At 32.6% G+C, this 22,813-nt stretch overlaps 1 protein-coding gene across 1 annotated transcript; it reads right to left on the bottom strand.

Annotated features, from left to right (window-relative positions):
* Nucleotides 1-199: 199 nt before the first annotated feature.
* Nucleotides 200-21,946, bottom strand: LOC134691368 (uncharacterized). Its single transcript, XM_063551874.1, has 19 exons — nucleotides 21,820-21,946; nucleotides 20,617-20,713; nucleotides 19,690-19,802; nucleotides 17,526-18,484; nucleotides 17,018-17,138; nucleotides 16,371-16,448; nucleotides 15,725-15,808; nucleotides 14,573-14,626; nucleotides 11,765-11,818; nucleotides 11,302-11,361; nucleotides 10,662-10,753; nucleotides 9,590-9,620; nucleotides 8,653-8,961; nucleotides 7,316-7,450; nucleotides 4,786-6,953; nucleotides 4,240-4,464; nucleotides 3,226-3,422; nucleotides 1,685-1,906; nucleotides 200-1,143 (listed from the first exon to the last, which is right to left on the bottom strand). The coding sequence occupies exons 4-19, from the start codon at nucleotides 18,462-18,464 to the stop codon at nucleotides 534-536; spliced, it is 5,379 nt and encodes a 1,792-aa protein (XP_063407944.1). The 5' UTR covers nucleotides 18,465-18,484; nucleotides 19,690-19,802; nucleotides 20,617-20,713; nucleotides 21,820-21,946; the 3' UTR covers nucleotides 200-533.
* Nucleotides 21,947-22,813: the final 867 nt, after the last annotated feature.

Here is a 22,813-nt window from a genome sequence, read left to right as displayed (position 1 = left end):
GTCATAGCTTATAAACATCTGAAATCTAGATTGAAAAAAAATGTGACAATAAGTGTAGTCTTGGAAGCGCTTGCATCCTTTCCATTACTATCTATATAGTTAAACTTATACTGTACAAGAGACTACATTAACTGGGTTGACCGCGTAAAATAAATGAATAAATCTACATGTGTATCAAATCAAATTACAATTAACACAATGCTGATACAGTAATTTTATATTGATAAAACATTTCAGAATCTGTTCTCTTTTAAAGGAATCCAAATATTATAGAGTAACTTGTAGAACTAAGTTAAGATGTGCTGGACTATGAATTATTCAAAGATAGTGGTATATACGAGTAGTTATATTTGTTGAGAATGTAAGAAAGTATAAATACGTTTACGCTATGTACAGAAATTATTGGAAAATAAATTCAATTTACAATGTTCAATATAATGTAACATTTCACACAGTGCAAGTTTTGTATGCTCGATAAAATCTATTTTATCACAAGTTGTATATTATCTCTCACGTTCTCTTTCAATGTTAATTTAAAGGTGCTTAGAAACCGATTTTGGTTTCCTTATAGCAGTTTTTGATTTTTCCGAAGAGCTTTTACTTCCTGGAATAGATTGACCCTCTCGTGAATCCCCTTCCTGTGATGAAGACACTTTTTCTTCAGAAAGTGGATGAGTCACGGAATGGCTGCTTGTTTGACTTATTGTTTCTCTGTCTTTGTACATGATCAGGTACTCCGGATAACATTGGTTCCTGTCGAACACTACGAAAATCTGTGGATTTTGTACATCATCAACGCATGAATCGTATAACTTGTGAAACTGACCAGGAATTTCCGGAGGCCGTCGAAGAGAAGGGTCACCTTTTGTGAATTGACCGACAAGGACTTTGGATCTAAACATAATACGATTATCCGAAGATGTATTTGCTTTTGTGTAACTATGACTATATTCTGCATCGACGGCAAAATATGAGCCTTGGCCATACATGGTTGCATTGCGACCACTGGTTCTGAAGTCGAAATTATTTGTGCAGATACCATAACAGGTTTCCAATGAATCAGTACCATGGAATAAATGTCTTTCTCCAATATCACGACTTCTACCATCTTGTTCAACGTCAGCTAACATTAGCTTCTTCTTTCTAAAATATATACACAATTCATATTAGAAGAGCGGCACATAATGATATTCCATGAATGCCTTCCACAATCATTATGATTTCACTAACCCAAAAGATGAAAAATTATATACAGACAGGTCCGCATCTATTTTTCACTAATTTTCTAAGATACTAATTTAATTTAATTAACATTAATATTTATTGTTTTTGTTGTTCTAAATATAATTTGTGACAATAATGAAGCTTTTATCATCATTTTCCTTTTTTTTGTTATACCTAATATTATCTTAAAATATAAACAGATCACAAAGAACACCGCCAAATCCGCACGACTGCATGGTCATTTGCATGATGTGTAACACACTTTAATTTCAAATTCAAGTATGAAGTATAGTAATTGAAAATGCAAAGCTGTATTATCATGATTATGTTAAAGATGCTTCTCGGATGGTTCGTTCCTAACAAACTAGTAAATAGGAAACGTACATAAAATGTTGCAAATACAATATACTTTTGCTGATATGTTTCATAAGCGGTCGTGTTGCTCGTTAATTAAACTTACGTCTCAAATTCACTCCATAATTTACGATTCTGAATTCTATATATTATGCTGAACTCAAACCGAGAAGAACTCATAGACTCCTGCAATGAGGTAAACACCTCTCTGTATTCTTCCTCCTTCGTGTCAAGTTCTACGAACTCAAAGTCATTAGAATAATCCCAACTGTAGAAATGTGGTGGTTTTGGTGCATGCATTACTGTAGGGAGTGGAATATTTTCTGGACTGAAAAAATATAAATTTAGTTGTTTTAAGATAGATTATTTCAAAAACTAGTACAGTAAGGTAATTTATAAAATTGTAATTTTTATAGTTATTGCAAAGCACAGTCGACACGTGTTGGAAGGGAGAGTTATTGACTAATTGTTATTTGTTAAACGTTCAGTAGCAAATATTTTTATGTAGGTTCGGGACGAGGAAAAAAATCAATAGTTCATACACAAAAACTGTTTTCGAATGTTGGGGTTGACTATGCTGTCCCCTTTTGATCGACGAGAGGAAATATTTACGATCATGACTACCTACGAGAGCCGCCCCTTTTCAAACGGTACACAGCTGTGTATTTATAATTTTCAAACGACAATATAGACTAAATGGAGAGTTGTCTCATTGGCACTCACACCACATCTTCCTATATCTATAAAGCAAGTGTTTTTTTGCGGAAGAATTTCAGGTGACGTTATTTCTGAATCGCAGTCAAACTGTTTGTGTAAAAGGGAGATTTAATGCTAGCGAGATAGGTCGGATATGTAATAGAAAGTTTTAATTTCATAATTATGACGTACATATCTTTGTATCATGGGTATGTTTTACGGGTGCCGCATGTGGAGCAGGATCTGCTTACCCTTCCAGAGCACCTGAGATCACCCCTAGTTTTTGGTGGGGTTCGTGCTGTTTATTCTTTAGTTTTCTATGTTGTGTAATGTGTACTATTGTTTTTCTGTTTGTCTTTTTCATTTTTAGCCATGGCGTTGTCAGTTTGTTTTGGATTTACGAGTTTGACTGTCCCTTTGGTGTCTTTCGTCCCTCTTTTACTGACAGTAGCGAGGATGAAAAAAATAGCATATATATCATCATAAATTGTTTTTTCTTATTACTGTCTAGAAAAAAAATGGAAGCTTATCCGTCATTCAAACTATCAATAATATATACGAAATTCATTTTGAATCAGTTCTAAATTAGGTAGAAATTCTAAATGTATTGATGTCTTATGGACGTATTGTTTTCCATTTTATTTTAAAACAAATGAGGCGCCGTCGTCTCTCGTTTAGTAAAAACAAAGAACAAACTTTCTACAGCACTGACAAAAGAGCTTCCGGGATTTTATGAAGTTACATAAAAATTATTTAAGGACCAATCGAGACTAAATATAAATATTGAGGAATAGAGACAAAAAGTAAAATCACAAAAATACTGGACTCCGAGGAAAACTCAAAACGGAAGGTCCATAATTTAATGGCAAAATCATATGATACAATACATCAAACGATGGAGAACAACAGTTACTGTTATATTCCTGACTTGGTACACATTGCGCTACTTACAACTTATCCTGCTGCACATCATATCTTGATACGAACAGAGGGCGTCGAATGATGTCTCTGACTTTGCCTGTATCAAGGTTAACCTGAGTCATTTTCAGGAAGTCTATTTTAAACTTTGAAGTAAAGTTCTCCCTGAAGAATATATATGTCTTCTGTTCAGTGAGATACTTTTTTTCCAGTGTAAACAAAAATGCATCCTAATAATAAAAAAAGAACAAACTTTATTAACAAAATGATTGTTCAATAGTGTCTTTTCCACGTGACGGTACATGTCTATGGACATTGTTTGGAAGAAGACTTAACTTTCAAACTATTTATTAACGAGCGTGTCTGGATAAGGTTATACAAGAAAACATGTGAGTGCTTATCTACTCATAGTACCTCTATCCAAGAAGTTTACAACAAACAAACGATGTGGTAAAAAATGGATTTTGTTTTTCAACTTATTGAGACAATGGTATACACCTTTTTTTATTTTTTTTTATTTCAGCGCCACTTATGAGTCTTTTGTAGACGAAACGCGCGTCTACCGCAAATATAGAATTTCCTTCATGGTATTTTTGATGAGTTTAATTACGAACTAGGATTTTTTTAATTTTTTTTATTTTATGTCATATGCAATGCCGATGATATATGTGTCAATGATTCCATGATCGTATCAGTTATGATAGAGAGCTTGATGGAAATAACGAGGTAAACAAGCCTGACATCACTCTTGGAGTAACTGTAATGTCATCCACGATATTTGGTTAGTTTTGTGTTGCTAGTTCGTTTGTTTTTTATTAAGTAATGTTTTGAATATTGTTTGTTTATTCCTCTTTTTTATTCCTGTCTATGTTTGATCTGATTTATTGGTAAAATTGACAATGGAAATTAGAAAGTGTTATAGAGACAACAACCCGCCCAAACTGCCTTCATTCTCATCATTCAAAGTGATATATAACCGATCACGCAAAATCAATTATGTAAATCAAAGTTAAAATTCTGTTTTCGAAACATTTGAAAAACTCTTACCCTTTCGTAATTAATCCATTGATTTTCATAATTTTTCCAGTACCACCTCCAATTTGTTAGAAAAGAGCTAACAGTCGGGTCCCTTTCAATAAAGGATGCTGTAGTTAAACGTCGTATCTTACACTGTTCTTCGTTATCTGCTGCCTGACCCTCAACTTCATAGATGATTGCATACATTTTGTTAAACCAGATGTGACAACTGTATATGTTACGGTAGTATTTCACCTGAAAAAGATGTTCGCTTTTATTTAATATGATTATCGAGGAATGCACGTTTAAATAATATTTAGATAAATGATGTTCTCGAGCTCGTGCTGTTGTGTTACAGGTTTATGTCCATAATTGAATATTTGAAAAAAATATTAAATGTTTAGGCTAGACAAAAATGTATTTATCTCATTCGCTCCGAGGTTTTATTTGTTATTTTTCTAGCATATTTTGATACCTGACAATAAAAAAATAAATGAATAGATTCATTGTGTTGATAATTACCGTAGCATTGCCGTTACATATTTGTACATAACTTAGATAAAATAACATGCTTACCGTGGTTGCAAAAATGCCCTGCAAATCACAGAATGCTTTTTCTATCGTCTCATTCTCTACCACAGCAAACGACAACCATCTTCCATACATATTGATTTGCCAGAGATAAGGCATTTCACTTGGAATATGATGATATCTGCAATATCGTCTCGTGCACTTGTCTTTTGTGACGAATTCACATATCTTTGTTTTGTCGGATTGCTCTTTTACTAAATACAAACGCCTCTCTTGATAATAGGGTCTAGATGGATCTACATAGGGTGGCTTCGGGGTCGGTTTAACCGATGAATCTAAAACGTTTAATGGTAAACTAAGATTGTGTGGTTCCTGTTTTAATGGCGTCGACGGACTTTCTTTGTCATGAACAGAGTTGCTTGGGAGAGATTTAGTTTCGGTTTCTGAAAGATCGAGGGATTCCCTAATGGTAGATTGAAGGATGTTTTTGGAAATTTCAGTCATGTTAAATCGATGATGCATTTTCTTTGTCTCCTTTTTATCATCGATAGTCCTGGTTTCAGCATCAAGGCCGAACATACTTTCATATGAATTATCGTCTATTGATAGAGCAATTGCAAGTTGTTCATTAAGTTCGTCATTGTTACTACTTGTAAAGCTCTCTTCAATAGCAAGTTCGTCTTGGCTGAATAGAGATATTTTCCTATCATCCCGTAACGAAACAGGAGATTGACGTTCTTTAAAACCTAAGAGACGATCTACACTACATACACGTGCATTTTCAGTATCAGCTTCACCTTGAAGAAGGTCGGAATCCTTTGGTTTCCTTGGTGCAGTTTCTTCAGAATATTCTTTACGATGAAAACTACTGTCAAAGGTATAATCATCTGCATCATCAATATCACCTTCGTCTTGGTTAAGATCTGGTTCGATTTTCAATGAGTCATGCTGAAGTTCATATTTGAAACCAATATTTGTTCTACTTTCATATATATTAGCATCCAAATCGTAAATATCAGATTCGTCTTGGCTACAATCAGAGCTATTAGATTGTTCGTCATCATCTTTGGGATCTCTGGAAGGGATGTGTATGGTTTCAAATATTAGTTCTTCTGGACACTCATCCATGTGGCATGATTTCAAAAACCATTTATTATGTAAATCTTCAATAGAGTGGGATTTATTGAATTTACACGGGTTTGGGCAATCCCCACGTAATTTGTGTGCGCAAAGATGAAGTTGTGGACATTTCTTCTCTGAGTCTACTACTTTACAACCGTTGTTGTACATATAATCAACACACAATGAAGGGAAAGCACAGTTTAGGATTACCTTAATATCATTTTCGCTGAAATCAGAAATACTTAGTTTATCTTTCAGTTGAAGATTGTGTTGACTGCTGAAAGTATGCGACAAATGACAATTTGTATCCCGACATATATCCTTGACGAAGCGCATACAGATATGGAAACCTTGACAGTCCAAATTGTCACACTTCCCAGGTGATTTTGTGCTATTCCAACGTGCACACGTTTGTATATTTGGGTAGTATGGTTGAATGAATAAAATATCCTCTTCATCCCAGAAAATATTGAAGCTGTTTTTATGTTTTTTAAACCAACCACAAATATTGGCATCCATAGGGAAGAGGTTACACCTTCTCATAAATTCGTCGAATGAACATCCACCCCCAAAAGTTCTGATCAGGAATTTTAATACATCTTTTACAGTAACACCTGGTATGTTGACATCGCATTTGTCGTCACTGCTATCATCTTCCTCGACTTGTTTGTGTTGAGCACTACTGACTTTTTCATCTGTTATTTGTTGTACACATTTTCCCCTTTGTAACTCTTTAATATCATGATACCCCATGCTTGTGTTCGATTCATCACAGGTTACATTATCTTCAAATCCAGCTACCTGTTGCATAGACAGCAGCTGGTCATTAAACATAGAAGCGCTCATATCAACCTTAGTGTCTGCATGTTGATACATTTGCAAACGTTGCTCATTAAGGGGATTTCTTAATGGCTGTATACTAGACGTATCTTTCGGCAAATCATAACGAGTGTTTACAGCTTTAATCTCTCTATTATTCGTTATATTGATTGTATTACGTTGAGCATTATTACTTTCCTTGGTTTTTCGAGATTTAGATTTCCGGCCTGAAGTCCGTTTTCCATCATTTTCATCAATAGTATTGAAATCTCCTAAAATGATACAACAACAATGAAACATGAATAAGAGCCGTTAATTTTCTCGTTTGAATTGTTTTACATTGTCATTCTGGGCGTTTTATATCTGACTATGCGGTATGGGCTTTGCTTTATATAATGAAGTCCGTATGGTGACCTATAATTGTTAATGTCTGGTGTCTTATGGAGAGTTGTCTCAGTTGCATCTTCTTTTTATAAGATTATCCTTTTGATTTAAAAAAGAGTGATATGTTCATAATTATAGAAAATATTTGTTTATCGACTTAGGATGCAGTTGCTATGATCAATTAGTCATAATGACACACTAATAATTGAATATGTATGTATCTGAAACAGCTATTTATGACATAAATTACCTTCAGCAAATGATTCCGATTGTTTCTTGGAAGCCCCTCGACCACATACGTTCTTTTTATGGTACTCAAATGCAGCTAATGCATAGAATTCTTTTGAACAAATTCCACAACGAAAGAAGTCACCCATGTCGTCTACTGTTAAGGAAAAAAAAACAATAACGATACTAGGCTTAATATTTAGTATGCTAGAAGCACATCAGTGGCGCTCGAATCAAAGTGTATTAGACTTGATGTACTAAATAAGTATTAGGGCTAAAGGACTAATTAATAAATAGATGATTAACGCGTTGCCATGAATACTACATCTTAAAATAATTTGAGGTTCCAGTTAAGTCACTACTAGAAACGAAATTGATTTGACAGGGATCATATTCGTAAACGCAACCAGGACTAAGCTTATAAGAGTATAATTGTAACCATCGAAACAAAACAAAAGAAAGTATCTATCAAGGAATAAATATTGTCTATTGTGTCTACTATAGGTTTATTAGTCGATAGGTTTCTCTGATAAATAGATTTTACTCTAGTTTGCTTTTTATATGACAATAATGAATGTTTCATCTATAATAACAATATATTTCTTTCTTTTTTTTTATTTATTAGTTCTTGAATTAAGTTAATTCTGATTTCTTTGTTAACGTATCGGCATCATGTTTAGTACCAACAGATATTAAAATGCATACATTCACTCCAAGTAACTCCCACGTCAGGAAGGATCATTTATTCAGTGGTTGTCGTTTGTTGATGTGTTACATCTTCGTTTTTTGTTCATTTTTTTATACATATATTAGGCTATTATTTTTTTTCGTTTGAATTGTTTTATATTTGTCATTTTGGGGCCTTTTATAGCTGAATATGTGGTATGGGCTTTATTCATTTTCGAAGGCCGAACGGTGACTTAACGTTGTTAATTTCTATGTCATTTGGTCTCTTGCGGAGAATGTCTTATTGGTAATCATACCACATCTTCTTTTCTGTATATATATAAGTCATCTCAACCTTTGACGGACGATTTTTTTAAATAACGTAGTCAGGAGCTTGTTGTAAGGGCTTTTAAAGTTTGTTGATGTTGTTCATTAGTTATTCTCGTTTCACCTTTTTCAATATATTTTAGACCGTTGATTTTCCTGCTTTTATTGGTTTACACTAGTCATTGTAGGGCCGTAATATGATCTATACTGTCAACTTTTTATACACTATTGCTTGCTGTTCGGTATGAGCCAAGGCTGTATTTTGATCTATGAATGTTAACCTTTTTAACATTGTGTCTTGGATAGAGTATTGTCTCATTGGAACTTATATCACATCTTTTTTTTTTTTTATAAATATACACTTACCATCTATTTCTTCCTCATCTATTTGTATTGAAACTGTCATATCAATATCATTGTCATCTTCTAACGGAAAGTAGGAAAATGTTTTGTCTAAAAATTCTTTTAGAGCTCTCAGAAATAAGTCCTTTGATTTGAAAACAGCAACAGAAATCTTCGTCCAAATAATCAAACTTCCGAGAGTTTCATCAATTATCTGTATTTTGGCAGTCGATCTATCTCTGGTTCTGAATGAACGAATTTTATCGCTGTATTTAACAATTTCCTCCTCTATGTTTCTTGGCAATCCGTTTATAGTTAATCTGGTATTTATATCTTAAATTGAGGATAACAAATAAGTTAAGTAAAAATCCAAATTATTCCTTACAGTAAAAAGTTATAGCTTAACCAAAATAATTCAATTGATTAGCGTAAACATAAGCTGAGAATTTACGTCATATTTTATTATACAGTTCACTATGACTTTCGCGAGGAAGCCAATTTTATGTTTTAAAAATTGATTTAATATTTATCAAGATTGAAAGTGTTATAAACATAATAAAGCTCAAATTAAAGTCATAATTTCTAAAGTAATTGTATTTATTGTTGATGTGTAACATACATGCAATATGTGTCACTGGACGCTAATCTACCACCACTTAATCATTAATCATCAATAATAGAAAAATCTGACATTGCCTTATTGACAATCCATATTTTTGATTATCAATTTTATAAGATAAGCGGAAGATAACGAAGGTATGCTTAAACCAATAATCCTATGGACACCGTCATGTTTTGAAAAGGGAAATATCGAAATAAACAATCTACCTAACTAAACATAGAAAACTAAATACAGGTTCATACAAACTTCGCCAAAACCAATGACTGATCACAAAAGCTCAACAACGTTTGTTAATAGTTAATAATAAACAAAAGAAAAATTATAGCTACATATACATACCTTTTTGACGTCTCAAATCCAGGTCTTTTATCTTTAAAAAAAAAGACATTATAGTTGAAAAATTACTATTTGTATTAAAACGTACTGTTACTGGTATGGATAGAGTTATTGTATACAGACACCATTCTATTATCGGGCTTCCAAATAATATAATCAAAATAGTTTATTTGTACTAATTACTCACTTTACATTTATAGAGTTTGTTTAGCATGATTACGTTGTTTCCTTTATTGTACAGGGAGATCAGGTGATGATTATAATTACTATACCTTAGATATACGTATCATACACAATTCTATTGGGTAACACGTTATCAAATTCTTGATTTGTACATACATTGTCTCCCATGAAAATGACGTCAACGACGTAAGTAAACTAAACTAGAAACGGTTAACCTCGGGTCACAAGGATCCTGACAAGTGACGAGGAAACAAGGCTTTGGAAATGCCTTTAGGGCAGAAAATATCTCTTATCAACGGTCCTGTTCAGGGCCTTCAATATTCCACAAAAAGATTGTACCTTTTTGTAAGAAATTCTAAGACACAAATGTATTTTCGAACGTTTACACCTTCATTCTATTAATTATGCAGACCGATACAGGCTGTTGAGAATTTCTTTAATTATTTGCCAAGCTGTAGACATGTTTTCACCTTGCAAAATTGTGTGAACATGCAGTTCTGTAGAAAAATATCATAAGTGTTATTAGTCAAATAGGATATTTAAATTTAAAAAAAAGGTTGGCACTGGTAGTTTCATGATCATCGTGGTAAGAAAAATTGACATTGGACTGATTAACTATTAGAATAGTTGAGTTAAATAACATTTTTTCCAGCTAAAAGTTTCTAAACTTGATTTAGTTTTCAATATTCTTTGCATTGGTTTAAAATTTTAGTCACTTTCGTGTACTTAATTTGCGGACTCATTAAAATTTTCTCTGAATCGAAATATAATTTACCATATCCTAAGTCTATAGTTTGAACAAAATCGATACACTAATTTTGATCAGACCAATCACACACTTGTTATTTAATAATCAAAACATAATGCTAATCGCAGTTAAACATTTACTCACCACGTGAAACTTTTTATGATGCTTAAATCGTTTTAGAGATTTGAACTCTTCACCACAAGTACCACAGCGTAAAAGATCATTATCTCCATCGTCTGCATTAACACAAAAAAACCATAAAAGGTGTACAATTATTGTTGACCTGCTTGATGTAGGTATGGTTTTTTGTATTGTGTTTGTAAGCTAAACTAAACATTAAGGTATGTTAGGATAAGTTTTTTTTTCTTGTACTGATTTGTTGAAATGAATTGCATCTCCGTAAGAATGGTTAGCATTTCCAACAGGAACACCTGCCATATCGCATAAGGTTAGTAATTGTACAGTGTAAAATCTTAATGTCATTCTTTTTTAAATATATATAAAGATTAACAATTTATCAACTAATTATTTAATGCAAATTCATGTATTCTACTGTTGTCTGACCACTTGGTGGGCGGTACCATTATGATGTTTATAGCAGTAGTGATATCTTCTCCAAATCATGGCGAGGGTCTGGATCGGATTTACAGAATAAACAATAATGGGCAAAATGTGCAGTATACAGAAAAAAATAATATATAATGAATATTTTAGGATTGGTTGCTTTCGGATTTTTTTTATGATGTTGATTTTGATTTATCATTAAACTGATGATAAGATATACCAGAATCATCCTGCGAGTCTTCTTCCAAACTGCTATAACCAAATTCGGAAGTATCATTATCTACAACAAAATTCACTATATGTTGCAAAGTAAGGCTGCAGATAATTTAACACGATGTACACTTCAAACTCTTAAAAGACAAATGAAAATAAGTAAAGACAAAATGTTTGGACAATATGAAATGATATTTTTCATCATATATATTACGCTTACCTTTATTACTTAGATACTACACGTAATATGAACACCATTGTTTTTTGGCTACACATGAGTTTGTCATGGTAGAGGTATAGAACAAGTAGCTATATGTCTACACCTGTTTCTTATATTATACTTTATGATATCAACCTTCATGTTAAAAAAAATTAATAACTGGAATCTGTGCCTCCCGAAAAGTTATACTTCCTTGACAATCTGCGAATATTTATTGATTTGGTTGTTTTGCATTATAATATTGCTTTACCTGATTTTGTTTCTTCGCTTTCACCAGAAAGGTGGCTATATGAAGTTATCTGGTCTGAAATATAAAATAAAAACATGTGAAAGAGAGAGGAAGGATTCCGAAGGGACATTCAACATAAGTAGAAAATAAACTGACAACTTCATGAAAAAGACAGAAAGTAGTCAGTAAACAAAACACAACTGAAAAGAACTGCCAATAAAATTAAAGATGCATAGAGGAAAGATTTTCTCTTAGTTTATAACAGCTTGTACGAGGGCTATTTCCCCCGTGTAATTAGGTATAAAAAGATGTTTGCGTTTTTGACAGTTCAAACAGGATCAGCAAACTCTGATTAAACGATGCATTTGTTTCTACTTCTGTAACGTTTAACAAACTATAACAAACGGCAAACAAACTGTGCCCCTCTACTTGCTGACTTGTTTCTTTAATATTATGAGGCTGACTTCATGCAGGAACTTCTTAGTAAGAAAGATAAGAAGTTAGCAATATCCTCTACTTTCCGCTATATAGATGACGTTCTTTCACTAAACAATTCAAAATTTGGTGACTATGTGGAACGCATCTATCCCATCGAATTGGAGATAAAGGATACTACAGATACAGTTAAGTCGGCTTCATATCTTGACTTACATCTAGAAATTGACAATGAGGGTCGGTTGAAGAGATGATTTCAGCTTTCCAATTGTGAACTTTCCATTTCTAAGTAGCAACATTCCAGCAGCACCTGCATACGGGGTATATATCTCCCAATTGATACGATATTCCCGTGCTTGCATTTCCTATCATGATTTTCTTGAAAGAGGGTTACTGCTCACTAGGAAGCTATTAAACCAAGAGTTCCAAATTGTGAAGTTGAAATCATCCCTTCGTAAATTTTACGGACGCCATCACGAGTTGGTTGACCGTTATGGAATAACCGTTTCACAAATGATATCGGATATGTTCCTTACGTCGTAACTACAATCCCCTTCCCTTTCATGAATGTGACCTACCGAATTAGACTATTTACCGGATTTTTAATAACATAAGCAACACGACGGGGTCACATGTGGAGCAGGATCTGCTTACCCTTCCGGAGCACCTGAGATCACCCCTAGTTTTTGGTGGGGTTCGTGTTGTTTATTCTTTAGTTTTCTATGTTGTGTCATGTGTACTATTGTTTTTTTGTTTGTCTTTAATTTTTAGCAATGGCGTTGTCAGTTTGTTTTAGATTTATGAGTTTGACTGTCCCTCTGGTATATTTCGTCCCTCTGTTAACAAGTTTTGGTTAGAAAGAAATGCACTCTTGATCACTTGATAAATGTATATATAAACATGCAAGCAGTTTCAGAAAAAAAGTATCACTCCTTGGGATTGAAATTCTACTTTGGGTCAAATTTTGGGGAAATATGTGACATCTTTGCCCTCTTTTTTAGTAAATACATGCAGGTTGTTGACATTCAGTAAAAAGAAAATGAATATCTTTAACCATTCAAGTTCTGGATATCAAATTTATAAAAAAAGAATACTGATTACATACTATGCACATATACACATATACGACACAAACAGTACGCGTTGTTTGTAAGAAAGCACGGAAAAGGGAATAGTAAAGTTTATGTATATCTAACATAAGTACTAATCCAGTGACAAATCTCATTTTGTGGTGTTATTTCAAAAAAGGACAACAAAACTACCATTGCATAGCAGTGTCTACTATGAGGAACCTTTATACGCATTGGGTTCCTTTTTGTTGAGTTAGTGCAATTGTTTCATCCTGCCAAAACCGTGGTCGTCGTGTCAGCCACTGTCTCACCTAGATTTTTCGGAGCCCCTTGCTGTCTACTCCTTTTTGTTCGTCTTCTTTACAATCTGCAAGCTCTATTACAGCTGTTAACCTGTCTCTCTGAGCTCTTACCATCTTGCCCACACATCCAATTACTTTATTTCAATATAGATATTTCAAGTGTATCATATTACTCGGACCTTCTACTGAATAAAACTAAATAAACGGAGAATGTTTCCATGGGACACTGATAATGGCCCAGCTAGCATATAAAATATTATAACTTTATAAAGGTCATTACTCAAGAACGACCATCCAAATTCGCCTTTGAAATGTTGTTTGTGGTAATAAGCGATGTGTATACGGTGAGGCAAAATAAAATTAGAGAACGGAAACTTATATTGTTTGGACGTACGTACGGACGGTCAAGGGTAACAGTAAATGTCCACTCCGAAGTGACGGAGAATAAACATTTCGGACGTTTTTATATTAAATTTGTACATACCCGACCAATCCCGATTAACCCTACGACCCATATACTATCAGGTCGATCTAGTACTGTCGTGATCAGACTGAGATCGTGAATAGTTGATTTGATCTAGTTAGTCGAGTAAAGATCATGAATTGATCGGAATTTTTGAATAAGTATTCAGTTTGTTGTCGAGATGGAGTCGTGATGGAGTCATTTAGGAGTCGTGAATCGTCGAGTTAAGGTTGTGTACAGTCGGATTGCGGTCGGATAGACGTTGTAAACAGCCCCGATCAACAATTTGGTTGAGCTCGGTCGTGTAAATTTGTACAGTCGGGATCATCGAGTTGATGTGATCGGCAGTGTGAATCAGCTTCACATGTTACACACGTAAAATTCTACATAGCATCATCATTATATATGTCATTTGCAAGTGCTTGACTTTGAACTAAGAAGCAGTGCAGTATGATTTTTATATATACAATTAGATTTACATGTATATAGTTTGAGAATTGATTATATATTTTTTTTAAAAACTGTTTCAACCCGTTTTCTACAAAAACATGACAGATACCTTCAACTATACCCGTCTCCACATCAGTTAAGTTGTCCGGTAAGTCGGAGTAATCTGAAAAATGAAATAAACTCAGTGTACATGCTGATGTTCTTAAAGTACAGACGTAATACAAATGACATACGATACGAGATAATATTCACATTATTCTAACTAGAAATACATCATTATAATAAAAATAATACTCATATTAAATATACGTGGAATATATTAATGCACTCTAGACACTCCTTTCGTCAACAAAAGACTGATCATTGTAAAATCAATTAAGAAACAAAAAATAACTACGAAAAGCCCTTTAAAATACGGAAGTGTTTTTACAAATACAACTAAAGTATAATATATTCCTGGGGTATATTTGTTCTTAGCATCTCGGAAAAATCAATATTTTGTAAACAATTAATTGATTAGTATTACCGTATTACTGATAATTTAAATTAATACAGAAGCAGTGACTACTGGGTGACTGATACTCCAAGTCAGGAAACCTCTACCAGCCAAAATAACAAAAAAAAACCCACATGAAAGATAGTAGACTTATGATTGTGTACGCCAAACGAAAGTTTTGTATTTTTAAAAAAGACTCCACATGACTATAAGAGAGGATTAAGATCTGTTTATACGTATATACAAACTATAAACTGGAACAGCGTTGTAGTAGTTACAACACCACTTGAACTATTTCATATGTTTTCTTATGTTTTATTTACTTTCCCTTTAATTTTAACTGCAGCAAATTTTGACCTTAAATGATTATTTTGCAAAAATCCAAAAATCCAAATTGGTATGAAAAGCAGCCACATACGAATATTTGGTGGACGATAGTTTATGTTGGATACACTATTTTCTGTTCGTTGCCAATATTGCTTTTTTAGCCATCCTATCGCATTAGTCATAATAGTATTGGTCTTTTTCAATGCTCTACATTTTAAACAATATTTTTACATGAACCGATACTTTCCTTTGAATTGAGACATTAAAGCCATTTTGTAATGAGATTACAATTATATTATTTAAATGTGTCTATGTTTTATGTATGATAACATACGACTGATGGTGTATGACACACATTGTATTATATAACATTATAATACGACTTAATGAAAAAAATATTCCTTCATGAATGTGCAAAGGTAGGGTTTCTGAACAAACCTGAGCCTATAACAAGCCTCTTTACACCACAAGAAAAACTCTTCTTCAAGTTTACAAATGATAGGTTGTTTCTTCGTGGTAAATCTGCATTGACAAAACAGTTACAAGTTAATAATATGTTTGCCTTTTAGTAACTATGGCACTACGTATTCTTTGCTTTGTATTATATTCTAAATATATACATAATGTACTAATAATAGGACAATAAATACATCATGTACATATTTAGTATAGATTTATATTCTGCATCTCATTGCAGGATGCCATTAAACTTAATACGAACAAAACTTTGAGGATAGCATAACCTGTTTGTCTCTGTATTTGTAGCCCTGGCGTTGACAGCTTTTAATCGACTTTAGAGTTTGAATGTCCTTTTGGTATTTTTTTTGGCCTTTCTTTTCTATATCATGTATATTGTTGTGGTATGCAAAAGTGTAATGCTTATTCGCAGTTATAATTATGTTACTCTTTATACAAGTTAAACATTTCATATCATAACATCAAATTTGCTATTGATTTACATAATATTTAAGGTCATTTACATTTACATAACACGAGCTTTGCTCATTGTTGAAATCTATATGGTGTCCTATACTTATTTATTTATTACAAATTATATATTTCATATGTATGATAATATAAATACCTTTTGAAAAATAAACAATTGCCGATCGAATAGTTGTTGTAGAATCATTTAAAGTAACCTTTACCTGGAACTCATTACCTACAAATATTCACAAATAAAACAGTTTATATATGATACAGGTGTTAGTATATAAGACAATTATTTTTCTTATTAAACCTAAGCAGAATGCAAAATATAGGAAGACACCATTCAAAGCGTTCTAAAAAATAAGAGACAAAAAAACAGCGAAATCAGTACAGGCAAAAACTTTTGAGATTGAAAAAAAGAGAGAACAAATCAAGTAGATAATACAAAAGAAAAAAACAACTAACACGATGGTCAAAATAAAAATAGAAAAAACAAACTTATCAAACATTTACAACTGCACATTTAACACTACAACATATACAAGGAATTCTAACGAATAAGTGAAAGAGAACAACACACTAGATGCGTACTTCTTAGGCATGTTAGGTGCAACAGAAGGATTGGAAGTACATGCCTCTCTTTTTGTAAATTATATCAGACAAAAATCAAAAGGTGATTGCTTTTGATCATGACAAAACTAACAATCAACACCGGAAATGGTATTACGACATTATCGATCTGTTACATATTATTTATTTCTTAAACTTCCTAGTACATGTTTAAAACAGTAAGTACATCACCTTTAAGCTCTGGCCATGATCTTTGTTCTAAGTGTCTTATTGTTTTATTCATTTCTCTGATTTCAGTTTTCATGCTGCTCACATCTTGGTCAAGTTGACCTATACGTTGTGCTTGTATGGACTAAAAGATAATGTATATAGAAATTTAAAGCCTAATTTACGACCCCTTTACCAAAATTCTTTTGTTTGTTTCATGCAATAGTATAAAAATTGAATTTTAATCCAACGCAAGCATTGGTTTGAATTTTGTTTTCAATTGAGATTTATTGAAATCATAGGTCCTATAGGGCATGAAATTATTTGAGATAAAAATGTTCCAAGTTTGTCTACCAACATTTCAAAATTAATCATTAAATTTTTTCCAATGAGTCACGTTCAACCTGAATAAGGAAACTTATGTAAGTTAATGTGATGTCAACATATCAATTACTACAGAGTCATTTGCGTGAATCAAAGTCTTTTGAGCAAATCTAGATAAAAAACCATGTTCTGAACTAAAATAACTCACATTATTGTTTATCAGTCCTTGTATTTTTGATGTTAGTTCTTCATCAGATAATTCTGAGTACGCACTGCAAACACTCGACAATTCAGCTTGAGCCTCTTTTTTCTGTCCATACACATCTGATATGAGTAAAACAGCATTTTCTATGGCTGACCATACCTTTTCAAATTCACTCGTTTTTAATCTGAAATTGTTAGGATGAGCAAATATGTTCCGAAAGCGCCTTAATGTCTCTATTGCTTCAATGACATCACAGAAAGTTGACATAAGCGTAAACGCAAGGTCAGGATTAAGATCACTGAGTACTATTCCACTCTTTGCTTTAAATGAAGACGGATAAAATGGGGTTTCTTTCGACACAAACAGAAAATTCCAGTTATTTTCGTTTAAACACAATGACTTTGGTGGTGGAACTTTCCCATTTTCGCATAATGAACATGATATATTCGTTTTCCACATGTGATATATCTTGTGTATGTTGTCATTTAGGAACTGTTCTAAAGTTATCAGTTTATCTTCAAGGCAGCACTGCCAGAATAGATCCTTACAACAATGTAAAAGAATTTTTGTCAGCAAACTGAAATCTAAATCGTTAAGACTGATGTTAGATTTTGCAAAATTGCAGCATTTACGAGATGGTATTGGCACGTGACGATCCATGCGACTGGAACTATCTTTCTCAAAAAGAATGTCATAATCCCTCGGAGCTAGAACTCGTTGATTTGGTAAAATGTCAATAGGACCACATTGACAGCATTTATACTTGATATAACATAAATGGTAAAGTTCATGTCCATACTTATTAAGCAGTTGTGTAAACGATAAGCCAATATTTGTAATATGGTGCTCTATTAATTTCCTCTGAACGGCAGTAACGTGTTTATGAATTACGACTAGAATTCGGATAATATTTATCTCCTCTTTCTTATTATTAGTTGTCATTGTGCATCATTAGTTGATTTCTGAATAAAAAAACCTAACAACATGAAATTTTAGACAAGTTGATAATAAAAATACAGTAAACATTGGTGTTTAATGGGTATGATACCATATCCGTTTATCGCTTCAAAACTAACCATTGTGCATGGGTGTGGCTTATTGTTGAAATCCAAAGGTTAACACTATCAGTTAAATTCTTGTAGAGAGTTGTCTAATTGACAATCAAAACAAAACTAAACACGCTCTTTTGTAATGTAAAATTAAAGGGGAACTCGCTACGTGATAAACTAGTACTAAAAAAGTGTGTTTTTATTTTGTTGTACAATCATTAATGAACATGAAATAGCGAAATAATAATTCGCTTTCCCTGTCTTGAAATGACTACTGGTGGTAGGTTAAATACCAAATTTATGACAAACGCGATGATTCTCATTTTCCTATAGTCAAATTTCCATTTCTGTGAGGCAACATTCCAGCGGCACCAGCATATGTATATCAATTAAAACGTTACTCTAGATCTAGCCCTAAGTACGTTGATTTTGTTGACCGAGGGATACTGCTTTATCAAAAGTTGCCAAGAGAGGGCTATATATCAATCAAATAAAGGTCATCACTCAAGAAATGTTACGGTCGCCATTAGGAGCTGATTAGTCATTTTGACAAAGTGTGTCAGAAATCATATCTGATATTCTTCCTCAGTCATAATAACCTTCCATCTTTACCGAAATGAACAAAGAAATAACATGACGGGTGCCGTATACAGAGTTTGAAATGTTAACCCTTCCTGAGCACCTGATTTCACTCCAGGTTTTTAGTGGAGTTCGTGTTGTTTCTTATTTATTTTTCAAACTGTTGCTGTTAATGTGTTTTACTTTCATGAGTCTTTGTTTACTCCTTGGTTTTGATTGTCGTTCTTTGCAGCTTGAATGGTCAAATTTTGTCAAATTAAGCTAAAATATATTGATAATGAACTATTCACTTACAAATGAATGATTCGACCCCATTAAATCTATATTCATGAGAAAATCATTTTAATAACTTATCTAGAGATAGAATAACGCATGCTTTGTCCGTGCACTGTTATTTAAAGGCAGAGAATGTCAACATTGAAAGTGAAACAAAAGTAAATCATTTGATTGACTGCTTCGATCCACAAATTAATCATTCTTTTGAGGTAAAAACAAAGACAAACATATATTTTTAATCGATTATATGAAAGTAAACATACCTATGAAAATCCAATTGCACGAGTTGCTTATTCTATTTATATCTATGTTTATGTTAACATCGCTTAGATGGTAATCAGGGGTCAACTCGATAGTTAACGTGAAGGCGTCTAAACTACAATAAAAACGAAACGAAGCTACATCTTGTCGAGACTATGCCTGTAAATTATTTATTTTAGACTTTTGATAGTTTGTATGTGTATAAACGTTTTACATTGTTATTTATAACATATAAGCATTTGAGTCAAATCAGCGAAGACGAATGTGACAGTCGGTGCCCTTTAAAAAATTGTGGTAAAAAGAATCACAATGATTTTTATATGTGAATAAATTATATATTTTTTTATTGAAATCAACAATGATTTATTTGTTAATTAAATCAAGAGCTGTGAATAGTCTTGTAAAAGGGTAAAAGGGAGAAATGTTTAATACTGCAGCTTGAAGACAACAACTTTGTTTCTACTATTTATTCTTTATTTGGTTACGAAGCCAGTTGTTTTATATTGTAAAAAGGAAAAGTTTATAAAAAAGAATAATACATCTTAGTAAAAACTGAAAAGTCTAGAAAAAAGAGCATACAAATCAACACTGCACGTTTGGAAAATTCACCTCAATAAATTACCAACAATAACCCGCAATACGTAATTATATTCACAAATCGATTTTTTTTACATTATCTTCAAGAATACTCTCATATCTGCAAATTTCTTCATGTGTGTTGTTTTTAGTTTTATTTGTGTGTGCCTTTTTTCGGTTTGATGAGTTCAACTTTTTTGAACAGAAGTTATTAGGTTTCATTTTTTCTTTTGTTGTACTAATACACAACTATCCATGACAGTTAACATGTAAACCCCGCAATATTATGTATACATCGGTTTTCAAACCATTATTATATTTTAATATTAATAAAGAAGAGGTAAGGTACGTACCAACATGTATAATAATCATAATATTTTTTTTATTTAACGAAGGCAACACATTTAACAATGCCATGTTAATCGTTCATGATGCCTTCATAAACTTGGCCTACAAAAAGGAAAGAAAAAGTATAAAATACATAACACAGTTATATATATAGCATTGAATGAATAAATACATATGCATTTAATAAAAAAAAGTAAAAATGCATTTAATTCGGGCATTCTCATTCCGTGCAGATAGGAAATTGCCAAGGAGACAGCAAAACCAATGACACACAATATCAAAATACATCACGATCCCGATTGAAAAATAAAGTTTTGAAGGATAAACATATTATGTGTATGCAGTATTTAAGTCGCTATATATCTCACGTATCTATAAAGGTACTGCAAAATATAAATGGCACTACAATATTGAAACTGAAAACAGACATTTCACAGCTACGTTTATTCAAAGTTCGCATAGTTTTCTTCTTTTCTAGAAATAAACATAAAGTAAAAAACAAAACACAAAGAGCTATTGAAACTTAAACCTAATACTACGCGAGCCTTCAATTCTCCCCCTTTTTCGTGTATGCATGAATAATGAGTATCAACTCCTTCCTTAAAAGGTAAACGAATCTACCTGAATCTATCTCTCTCAGTAGAACGCAGATGTTGGAATAATCTCAATATAGCAATTTAGATTGCTAATGTCAGATGAATATAAACTGTCTTAATAATCTTTATTCCAGAACCATGTGTGAAGGTACCGAGACGAGGAATTTTCATTATGTATTCAATTATTTTGTGTAGTCCTGAATGTGTTATCTCAAATGTGAACTATTTATATATTAAATAAATATTACAATTGTGTGTACATTTGAATTATGTTAAACACTTATCTGTGTTACCTTGTTTACTTCAATCGATAACTGGCAATACATTTTATTTACAACAATAAAGTTTTGAAATAGCCCCTTGTTTATGTCTGACATGGAACAAAACGTAGACTATATTCGCATTGCATTCATTCAGTCATAAAACACAAATCAAGATAAATATGTTGATCATATATGTTGAAGCTTGTTCAATTTATCATTGGTCAATAATCATATATAGCTTATCATTTTGACCTTTTATATATAATGAATATATTACTACGCAATTTAGTAACGGGTACTTCTTGAACGATTCACAAAATAACTAAAATCCAAGAGCCAGTCAACTTACCTTGATTTAAATACAATATCCATTTAATAGGTGTATTAGGTTATTATGATAGTCAATCGATTTATGCACAACTGATGTTTTTCAATAGAGTGTATGTCATATGCACTTGTTATCTGGCTATTTATAACTTCCTTATACGTGTAACTATATCTATATTAAAGCTCCACAGAATGTCTGAATACATATATATATAGATCATGTGTATTAGTGCGGAAACAAGGCCTGATATCTAATAAGTTTTTGAAAAAGGTAATTTTACGAGGCCTCAAAATTTAAAAAAGTTAATAGAAAAAATATGTGCACTGTTTTTATTGTAACGATTTCGCCCATTACACCGTGTGGTAAGTACCATTTAATAAGGAGGCTCAATCGAACATAATTTGCATGAATCCTTTGAGTTGGTCTATGGTTGAAATAATAAGTCAGGTATAAAGTTCAGATGCATTTTATGTAACAATTATATATATAAGCAAACATTATAAAAAATACATTTATATTTATATACAATGTGCCGTAATCATCTATAATATTTCTCTCTGCTAAAGTGAAAGTAGATTTCTTGAAAACCTCTCTCATAGTATCGTATCGATAGAAAGTTGACTAAGTTGAAGGACAGCTGACGGGACTTTCCCGTAGCTTGAAGGTCGTCTTCTTCAAAACAAACAAGTGTCATGTGTAAGAAGGTTAAGTTTTTTTGTTTACAAACATATATATCATGCATACAATAGTGACACAATTTAAGTTGTGTTGGTTGACCGTTATGGAATAACCGTTTCACAAATTATATCGGATATGTTCCTTACGTCGTAACTACACTCCCCTTCCCTTTCATGAATGTGACCTATCGAATTAGACTATTTACCCGATTTATAATCACATAAGCAACACGACGAGTGCCACATGTGGAGCAGGATCTGCCTACCCTTCCGGAGTACCTGAGATCACCCCTAGTTTTTGTCAGGTTGGTGGGATTTATTCTTTAGTGTTCTATGTT

The sequence above is a fragment of the Mytilus trossulus genome, chromosome 11, assembly GCF_036588685.1.
Source record: "Mytilus trossulus isolate FHL-02 chromosome 11, PNRI_Mtr1.1.1.hap1, whole genome shotgun sequence".
NCBI lineage: Eukaryota > Metazoa > Mollusca > Bivalvia > Mytilida > Mytilidae > Mytilus > Mytilus trossulus.
This window is presented reverse-complemented; position numbering and strand designations above follow the sequence as displayed.

Excerpts from the sequence above, each read along its gene's own strand:
- LOC134691368 (XM_063551874.1), bottom strand. The coding sequence starts at position 18,464 with ATGACAACTAATAATAAGAAAGAGGAGATAAATATTATCCGAATTCTA. Across the intron at positions 15,809-16,370 it reads AATTGTTTATTTTTCAAAAG|ATTTACCACGAAGAAACAAC; the intron begins GTATTTATATTA and ends TTGTCAATGCAG. Across the intron at positions 14,627-15,724 it reads GAGGCTTGTTATAGGCTCAG|ATTACTCCGACTTACCGGAC; the intron begins GTTTGTTCAGAA and ends TTCATTTTTCAG.